We start from the raw sequence: 10881 nt of genomic DNA, 5'->3' as shown, positions 1-10881 counted from the left end.
GAGAGAGAGAGAGAGAGAGAGAGATGTATGTGTATGGAAAGAGAGATCATTTACAGAGTTTTTTTTTTTAATAAGATGAGATCAGAAAATATTTTGTCTTTCCAGAAAGAAGGTTCTTAGAACAATATTTCTTACCAAGTAGGAGTTGAACTACAAACTTTTAAAACTTCCATTTCTAAACTGACTTATTATTATCTGCTCTAGGTCACTGATGAACAAGAATAATTTTAATCTTAGTTTTGAAATAAAAATTCTTAATTTAAATGCAGTCTGATCCAGCAACTAAGACACCTGAAGATGATTAGATATCAAACTGAAGGTGATTGGAGATGGAACTGAAAATGATTAGGGTTTCTGTAGCAGGAACATTTAGCAATTGAATCCAGATGATTATATCTAGTGTGAAAAAAATAACCCAAGAATATGATTGCGATTTCTTGAATCTCATCATCGGTGCACTTTTTCCTGAGCAAGACTACCACAAAATATTCAGTGCATTTTAGCCACTACCACCAGATGGCAGAAATCAGACCAGGCAGAGAAAATGGCAGTCAGCAGAGAGTAGCAGAACCAGAGTATTGTCTCAGCACAATAACAATGGACGAACAGTGACAGCAACACTCAGTGATCAGCTAACATCAAGAAACTCGCGACAGTTACTACTAACGTACATAAACCAAGAACAATCAGCTTTGAAATATCTTGGTGCTTGTTGATATTTGTAATAACAACACTTTTTTGTTTACAATAAAAATAAATATCTTTTTATCAAAAAATCTCAAATAGATTTCCGTGTTCTTTATTGTAACAGATCAAACAGAAGTTGACTTATTGACACAGTTCATTCCTCACACTTGAAATTATGTCTTCTTCATGTTTCAAGATTAAAAAGAAAACCATTTCCTGTTTTGTTTTTTTTCACTTGAAACAAACTAATGAGAGGTCAAAGAGTATCTCAAGAAAATTAATAAATGTTTAACAAAAAGGTAAATGGCAGAAACTAATTCAAAGATCCAATCTTTGCCAACAGAAATGTGCTAACAACAACAATAGTAACATTTCCTCATCATCGTCATCATCATCATCATCGTCAATTTACGTCTATTTTCCATGCTGGTTTGACAAGAACAGGAAAATCAGAAGACTACACCAAGCTCCACTGTCTGTTTTGGCATGGTTTCTATGGCTGGATGGCCCTCCCTAATGCCAGCCACTCCAAGTGTGTAATGGGTGCTTTTCATGTGGCACCAACAGTAATGAGGGTTGCCAAATAACTTGTAGGACAAGACCCCCACAACTGGAGGGGAGTAATACTGAGGGGACAGAAAGGAGTCTTACATTAGAAGAGAGACATGGCTTCCTCAGATGGAGAAGAGCGACAATGGAATGATGGTGAAGATATGACAGAGAGGGGGCAGGGGCCGTACACCCAAGTTACAGGGTGGTGCATATAATGAAATGGATCTGAGATTGATGAGGGTGAGTTCATAAGATTTCAGGAGGAGAGTGGGAGCTAGAGGTGGGAGGAAGGGATTTAACAAGGGCATATTGTGTGCAAATAGGTGGAGGGGAAAATTCTTCCTACTTTGGGAAGAGACCTGAAATTTTAGGAACGGAGACCAGTGGATTATGTTGTCACCAAAACTCAACTGGTGCTTATTTTACCGACTTCAAAATATGAAAAGCAAAGTAGACCTCAGAGGAATTGGAACTCAGGATGTAAATCTGGAAAAAATGCTGCTAAGCATCTGCTATGCTAATGATTCAACCATTTGCTACCTCAATGGTTTCTAAAATAGGCACAAGGCCTGAAATTGGTTGGTTGGTTGGTGGCGGGGTGGGGTGGGAGTAATCGAGGAAATCAACCTCAGTACTTGACTGGGACTTTATTTCATTGATCCTGAAGAACTTATTGCAAAAACTTAACTTACCACAGTTGTTCTGGGAGCAGAGACAGGTCGGAGTTTCTTCGGATCAGTAGCTGGCTGGGAACTTATCAGTTTGACAGTTCTTGTTGTTGCAGTACTCCCTTTAGGAGATGATGGGGACAAAGCTTTTGGCGGAGATGTATCAGAATCTGGTGGGGTCCCCGGAGAAGGGTAAGCGTCAAGCTCATGATCAGGAGAGGAAGAGGGAGAGACAGATGTACTGTCAGAGTATTCGCGTTTCAGAACAGACACAGAAGGCTCTGGGGGTGTTACAGGAGAGTCCAATACTTTTAACTGGGAGGGGGAATAAGACTGCTCCCCATGCTTCTGTTGGGACCTCAGTTTCGGTTTTATATCTTTCGCCTTCTTCTTTTCAGGCTCTGCTTTCATAGGGTGTGCTTTTGCTGGTTTAGGTTCAACAGCAGGACTTGGTGGTTTGGGTTCAGTAGCAGCAGTAGTTGTAGTCCTAATAGTAGTAGTAGTAGTAGTAGTAGTAGTAGTAGTAGTGGTAGTAGTTGTGGTAGTAGTAGAAGCAGCTGCTGCTGCAGTAGTGGTGGTGGTAGTAGTGACAGGTACTGCAACAGCAGTGGCAGCAGCCACAACAGTAGGTGCTGGCTTGGGTTTGATCTCCGGAGGTGCTTGAGCAGCCGTTTTCACTTCAAATGCTTCGGTTAACAGCTTGACAGACTTGCTACCGGCTGGAGGGGGAGGCAATGGCCTCGTGGGCTGCCCTGGAACGACGTTTACAGGAGCAGTTCGTGTGGTGGCTGTCGTCGACACGCAAGTCGACGGTGTACGTGCTGGTTTAGGAGGTTTCGGTGGTTTTTGAGTGGCCAAGATTTCGGGTGTTGGCTCGGGTAACTTCCGCCGAACACGAGGCGGTGGTTCCGGCTTGTTATCAGTTGGTGCCGGTTTACCAGGAGGTTTCACCTCTGCTGCTTTACCTGCAGGCATGTTTTTGGCTGCTACTGTTGGTTTTGGGGCAATAGCTGGCTTCATTGGTTTCGTGGTTGCTGACCGATCACCTTGTTCTGCTCTCGACACACTGCAGCTGGAGGCAGCACTTGTGACAACAGTAGCAGACATGGCTAAGGACGTTGCAGTAACAACTGATGTGGATGCCTGTAAAGATGGTAATGTCTTTGACGTGACATTAGACTGAGCCAAGTTCCATGCAGTCATTAATTCAGATTCCTCGCCACCAGAATCCATAAGCTCTGACAAAGATGACGTAGATATGGTTGGCCGCATCCCTCTCGAGGGTAATGGATGAATAATCCGATCGTTTTCTTCCTCTGATACAGAAACAGTTGTCATAGTAACAGGGGATGTTGTCACTGACGTTGAGATAGGTGCCATTGTGTACGTGGCTGAGGGTGGTCTTGCAATGGGAAGGGTTGTGACAACGTCACTCGTCCCCGATCTCGGGTTTGAGGCAGAACTTGTGGTTGTTATAATATTTTCCTTATCACCATTCGATCTCAGAATTGGATAAGTTAATATATCAATATTTCGATTGATTTTTTGGAAATCACTCAACATGTCGCTAATTCGTTCAATCTTCTTCTCATCTGGAATCTTTCCTTCGCATATTTTACTGATATCTTCGAAGTTCATGTACCGTTTTAAGCAAGGAATTTCATAGTTGTCTAAGTTTTTCTTTTCTGGACTGGAATTTTCTCCATCCTCCTCTTCTGACTCAGAAGCAGCATCCGATTCTCTTTTACGAAGAACTTCCCGCTGCTGCGCCAACATTTCTTGCTGCTCTGCCTCCTCGACCGAAGGTGAGACATCAATGATTGGTGACAGATCAATAACTGGAGACCAATCAGATGACGGTGGCCTTTGTTTTTGCCTCTTAGTACCTTGGTAATCAATGGATTTGGTTGAAGGGTCTGCTAGTTCTACGTCTCCCTCTTCTGACTGGGAACCATCGTAGTAATTGGGAGATATAGGGGACGTACTGTCAGTGCTCGTAATCGATTCAGGGGATATGCTGTCAGGTCCTTCTATTGTAGATGTTGGGAGGTTAGTAGGGGATGCACTAAGGGACGTTAAGCTAGCTGTGTTGCTGGCAATGGTCGCCGCATAAGTTGCTAAATCAATGACTTCGGTGTCCATACCTAAGGCAAATGGCTTTTGGTCTTTTGTATTGTTATCACGATGATGTGGTATGGACAATACTGAAGATGGTGTTGACTTTCTGGAACTATCAGAGCTAGAGCTTTCTTTCTGTGTGCTCTGGCCACATACAGCACCAAATGCTTTCTTCAGTTCTTCAGGAGTAAGTGGAGATCTTGAAGGTGAAATCTCACTTTGATGGTTGCTGTCGTATAAGTCTTCAGTAGATAGATGGCGCTTTGTTGGAGATGTGTCGACATATGAAAACTGGAATTTTTTATCTTTTGGTGATAAAGGGGAAATATGTCCGCGTTTCTTAGCCGGATATGAATCCCTTCTACGTGGGGAAAAGGGGGGACTGTCAAGACCTTCTCGCCAGCTCGGACTTCTGGGTGGACTGGGACTGCGGACAGCTTTTCCATCACTCAAAAAGTCCATAGACTGCTGATGTTGTTGTTCTTGCACCAGTTGACCTTTCACAGACTCGGCATGGTATGCTATACCATCCGATCCCCTCCCCTCTTTCAGACTGCCGTCTGAATCACTTTTGTTATTGCTGTTGCTCTTTTCAGAAGACTTTTCACTGGCAGACACATGCTTCACATGTTCTAACTGAGCTAATTTGTAGCTCTTCTCATCCACCTCATCATCAGAAGATGTCACACTAAGAGAACGGCTAATATTGAGAAATCTCGGTCGGTGTTTTCTACGGAGAGGTTTACCGCTAATGATTCCTTCCCTATCGTAGTCCTCATCCTCTTCATCTTCAGCACTACTTCCGTCTGGACTGGTCACTTCAGAGTGGTATTTACTCATTGTCATTTCTTCCCAGTCGACTTCGGACACAGGATCGGAACATTCTGAGTCACTTCTGGACCTCGTAGATGTCGCACCTTAAAAAGGAACAGGCTTGTTCTAGAATGAGGTCATCATTGCAATCGTACAGTGAACATTTCAAGTTAAATGTACAGTAAACAATTCACATCTAACACAACAAACATTTCTTTATAAACATACAGTAAAAGATTTCACATTAAATGTACTACAAATATTTCACATTTGACATACAGTAAGCAATTCACACTCAACATAAATCATGGTAAACATCCAGCCTACAATAAACATTTCGGATTCAAAATACACTGGACATTCAATATAAACGCCTGACATTTCTCACTCAACCTAACCGTACACAAAAGACCAGCTGTTCTCAACCGGGGACCATATGACCCTTGCAGGTCACACTTCTACAATACACAAAATATTTTAACAATAGTTTTTATGCATTTCCTAAGGTGCATGGCTCAGTGGTTAGAGCATCAGGCCCACAATCATGAGGTAGTGAGTTCAATTCCTGAACCGAGCTGTGTTGTGTCCTTGAGCAAGACACTTTACTTCATGTTGTTCCAGTTCACTCAGCTGTAGAAATGAGTTGCAGAGTCTGAATATTTTTTTATCATACCTATCACGCTTAATATGATAGGAATTGTTTCCGTCTTTAGGCTCCACATTCAAGTTGCTATTATTATTATTATCATCATCATCATCATCATCATCATTATGATTTATGATTATTATTATGATTATTATTATTATTATTATTATTATTATTATATGCCAGTATTACAGTTATATAATCTCTTAAGTAGTTAATCCTGTCAGCTGAGTTTACATGAAAGCATACAACACAGAAGTCTATGCACCAAGGAGTGAACCTGAAGGTATGAGTTCAAGACTCAGTGAATGCAGTCCTCATTCTTTGCTTTCTATATGTTTTACTTTTATTATAATAAGTTATTTATGTTAATGTCATCCACACTTGATTAATACACAAACACACAGATTTGGGGGGAGGGGGGCATGTCAATTACATTGACCCCAGCGTACAACTGGTACTTGTTTTATCAACTCCGAAAGGCTGGAAGGCAAAGCTGACCACAGCAGAATTTGAACTCACAACATAAAAATGGAGGAAATGCTGTTATGAATTTTGTCTGACGAGGTTAACAATGCTAACGATGCTAATGATGTTGCTTGGTTCTTTGCCTATAAAAAAAGGCATTAAAAGAAAAAAAAAGACAACAACAGCAACAACAGAAATAATATAAAATATAACATCTTCTATGGCTTTTCACTTAAATATATTCAGCAACAATAACAACAATAACAACAACAACAACAACAACAACAGCAGCAGCAGCAGCAGCAATAATAACAGCAAACTGGTATCAAATAGAAAATGGAAAATTTAAAGCCAACGGAATAAACCAAGCTAAACTACAAAACAGCTTTCATGTATGTACGAATGGCTGCAGCAACAGTAACAACAACAACAGTAGTAGTAGTAGTAGTAGTAGTAGTAATGAAGGGGCGTGTTCTTAAGCAGCAACATATGTTGGTGTATGAGTGAGTGTGTGTGTGTGTGTGCAAGTAGTTAGAATAACATTAACGACAATAACAACAACAAAAACAACAATAAAAATGTTAAATAATAATAATAATAATACTAATAATGATAATATAGTTAAGTAGTTAAAAAAAAGAAGCAATATTCACCACAAGGTCCAACCATAGATAGCAGTACACCTGTTGATGTGGAGGCAAAAGAGAGAAAGAGAGAGAGAGAGTGATACATCAGTGAGTGTGAGATGCAGTGGCAAGCATTCACATGCAAACAACTGGCAGAAAAAGTGAAAAAAAAAACATAACAGAAAAAAGAAAACATACACACACATATATATATTATATATATATAAAATACATATACATACATATATACATACATATACATATACATATATATATGTATATGTATATCTATATATGTGTGTGTGTATGTGTATGTGCATGTATAGAGATATATATATATATTCATGTAAATATATATATATATATATATATATATATATATATATATATATATATATATATATATATATATATATATATATATATATATACATATACATATGTATATAAATATTATGTATGTATGCGTTTGACTGTATATATATATACACAATGCATGAACACACCTTTAGATGCAAGTTTGATGATGTGCTGATCCAATTTAATCAGTTGCAAACATGACGTGACTTTCCACATGAAATCATTCACGTGCAAATGGTGTAAAGACTGAGTGGCACCGAAACAATTGTAACCAATAATATACATGTGCTAAATTCATTCTCCATCTTCAGAAATGAGTTATATACATATACATATGCAAATACACACACACACACAAACACACAAAATGTTATATTGCAGACAAAGTGATGTTTGTGATATAACTTTGTTTTTATTAATGATTTTTCATATTTCTTCTTTATATGATAATAACACTACTATCACCACTTCATTCTGGAGATGGGACTGAGAAATTCCTGAAATATTAACAGACTTAGAAATGATGTTATAAATTTGAATTAAGCATTAAGGATTAAAACAACAGGGAAAGGTATGTAGTCATTCATAATATAATGGGTTTAACTCAAACACGCCATATCTTCAATATAACATATATACAAAGACATATATATATATAAACATACATACACACATATGTATATATTTACACACACATACACCCATACAAGAACACTATTGACTTCCCAGCAACTGCTGATCTGGTTCCTCTTTTAATCCAGACAGAATAATGTGAAAACAGTTGAATTTCCCCAGCAATCATTAACTTTTTTCTTTCCCCATAAATCCTTCTTGACACACATTTATTTATTCACTTGTAACAACACCAGAAAGTGGAAACACTCTGCCTAACCATAATAATATAAAGATGCAAATATTTACAACTAAATCTAATACAATGCGTTGAACCCCTAAGGATTCTCTCTTTATAAAGGGCCAGTTAATAGATATCTTATCTTCACTGCAGAGAATACAGTATCCCAGCATGGGAGAGTGAAAAGTAAATATATTCCTTTCACAGTTATCATTCAAGAGATGGTTTGGATGAGGGTAGGGGTCTTATAGTAAGCAGGTTAGCGTCTAACATGAGACTTTGTTTTAAATATTTGGATCTCAATAGTGGAAGAGTTAGAAGAAAGATTCCAAACATATAACGTTTCTAGTGACTAAAGAATGGTGTGTCGTGAAGGTTTAGTAGTGAAACGTTATTAAGAAATCGGTAACAGTCTTTGAGGATTGCAATTATAAGTTTCAAAATGAAATGGATAATCTGGTATGAATCTGGTACCACTGGAACCAAGGATGCTGAAAAATTGGTAGGGTATCTGTTCACACACACACACACACACACACACACTGACCAAAACCTTGTGAGTGGATTTGGTAGACAGAAAGTGAAAGAAGCCTGTCGTATATATATATATATATATATATATATATATATATATATATATATATATATATATGTAAGAATGTATGTATGTATGTATGTGTGTATGTATGTGTTTGTGTGTCTGTGTTTATCCCTTCACCATTGCTTGACAACTGATGCTGGTGTGTTTACGTCCCCATAGCCTAGCGGTTCGGCAAAACAGACCGATAAAATAGGTACTAGGCTTACAAAGAATAAGTCCTGGATCCGATTTGCTCAACTAAAGGTGGTGCTCCAGCATGGCCACAGTCAAATGACTGATAACAAGTAAAAGAATTAAAGAACATATATATATAACTGGACAAACATTGAGACACTTCACTTCAAATCTGAGTCGCAGGTCATAATAATCCTTTCTCACCCCAGCACACACATCTTCCGTCCTTCTTTGTTCCAGGTGTGACCTCACCTGCTTTCTTTATTACTTATGTTTCCATGTTTGTAATTGGATTAAGAAATTTCATGTAAGTTATTTGTGGTGTCCCTGATTTTCTGCAGCCAGGTGGGTCACCCAGTTTGTTCAAGAGCCTACAGCAATCAGTGACCTTAATCAAGAAATCAACAGCACATATCATTTATCGTTTCGCCAGAACACAACAAACAAACGGCAAACACTGTCTATTCCCAACGAACGAGATCCAGTATAGTGAATTGTAGGTGGGTTAAGCGACGAATGACAAATTACCTTTCATTAAATTAATTTACAACATCCATAACAATAACAACAATATCTACATTTCATAATATGACATTCTTCAAATCCTTCAACCTATATCTCAGAACACTCCTCCTCCTCCCATGTATTGTAAATCAGTATTTTATAAATTTCACCTTAATTACAATAAACATCTAGCATAAGGTAATAATAATGGTCTCAAATTTTGGCACAAGACCAGCAATTTCAAGGGCGAATGTGGAGTTAAGTTGATACAGTGCATTTCTCTGCCCTAGGTGTCAGGAAGACTCTCAGCAACGAATGGAAACAGAATTGAAAGAAGATGATAATGATAATAATAATAATAATAATGATGATGATGATGATGATGATGATGATGATGATGATGATGATGATGACGATGATGACAACAACAATGATGCTCTTGGTGATGATGACACAAAGAAATAAGCTCCCTGCCACCAATCAGATGTGGATTGTTTATATTGGAGAAGAGAAGCAGGAAGGAGGTTAATGAGTGTTTGAAGAGGTTGTAGAATTAGAGAAGAACAAGTCTGAGATTCTGTGTGGAAGGGAAAGCTGTTGTTGTTGTTGTTATTAAGGAGATGGGAAGAGGTGGATTAGTTGCAGAGTTGGCAGAGGTAAAGTAGTAAAAAGAAAAGAAAAGAAGAGAAATCGAACAAAAAGAAAACAGGAAAAGACATTGAAGGAAAGAATCATCATTCAACGTTTTACAGCAAGACAAAAGAGAGAGAGAGAGAGAGAGAGAAAGAGAGAGATTGATAAGGGGCAGCTGTCTTAGGTTAATGAAAGGAATATTGAAAGAAGAAGAAGAAAGAGAGTGAGGAGGGATTGATTTTCGTAACAGAAGAAACGTGTTCTAAGGATTAATTGGATCAAGAGGATGATGGATAAAACAGGATTGTTCATAGAAATGTAAGATGTGGGATGAGGATAAAAGGATAGCGTTTAGCTTTTACTTGTTTCAGTCATTAGACTGTGGCCATGCTGGGGCACCACTTTCAAGAATATTTAATCAAATGAATTCACTCCCAATGCTCTTTATTTATTTATTTATTTATTTTTTCTTTGAAAGCCAGTATTTCCAATTCCTCTCCGTTTTCCGGGGCTGCACCGTCTCTCCCACATTAAGACCCAAATCCCCAAGGTTTCCCTCTCCAATTCTTCTTCGTCACAGTCCTGAAAGCCTTCATGATAATTGCCAGAATCATGGCTTTGTCACATTCTTTATTCCAGCAGCATTGGTATCTTCCATCTTGTATCTTTTTTACTTGTTTTAACCATTGGACGGTGGCCATGCTGGGGCACCCCCTTCAATGCTTCAGTGAAATAAATCGATTCCAATATGTTTTTGTACCTTTCCTACTTTTAACAAATTTTTTCTTGTACTTATTTTATCAGTTCCTTTTTTCTGAACCACTAAGTCTTGGGCCAACCAAATCCTTGTGAGTGGATTTGGTAGACAGAAACTGAAAGAAGCCAGTCGTATATATATATATTTTCTCCCCTTATTTCTTCCTGTTATCCAACACCCTTACACTTAACTCCAGATCCAACCCTGCCCCCCACCCCTTTTTTTTCATTTATAAATTTTCTTTAAATAATTTATTTATTTGATGTTCTATTATTATTGTTTTTGTTATTCCTGCTATTTCAAGGGGGTGGGGGAGGAGGAGGAGGAAAAGGAGGAGGCAGGACAAATTCAGGTCCAAATATGATATTATAGAATAAAACGAATTCCCCTGTTTGATCCCTTGCCCCACCCTGCTCGCCAC

General features: G+C 38.4%; 1 protein-coding gene across 1 annotated transcript in view; it reads right to left on the bottom strand.

Moving 5' to 3' along the window:
* The window catches only part of LOC106871305 (serine-rich adhesin for platelets), a 185792-nt gene that overhangs the window by 63467 nt on the left and 111444 nt on the right, over positions 1-10881 (bottom strand). Inside the window, exons 5-6 of the mRNA XM_052973431.1 lie at positions 6606-6635; positions 1932-4942 (exon numbers count right to left, since the gene is read on the bottom strand). Of these exons, the coding sequence (XP_052829391.1) occupies positions 1932-4942; positions 6606-6635 (3041 nt within the window). The remainder of the gene's footprint in view (positions 1-1931; positions 4943-6605; positions 6636-10881) is intronic.

This window comes from Octopus bimaculoides, chromosome 15 (assembly GCF_001194135.2).
Source record: "Octopus bimaculoides isolate UCB-OBI-ISO-001 chromosome 15, ASM119413v2, whole genome shotgun sequence".
NCBI classification, from domain to species: Eukaryota; Metazoa; Mollusca; class Cephalopoda; order Octopoda; family Octopodidae; genus Octopus; species Octopus bimaculoides.
The sequence above is the reverse complement of the archived record's forward strand: the minus strand, read 5'-3'. Positions and strand labels throughout refer to the sequence as shown.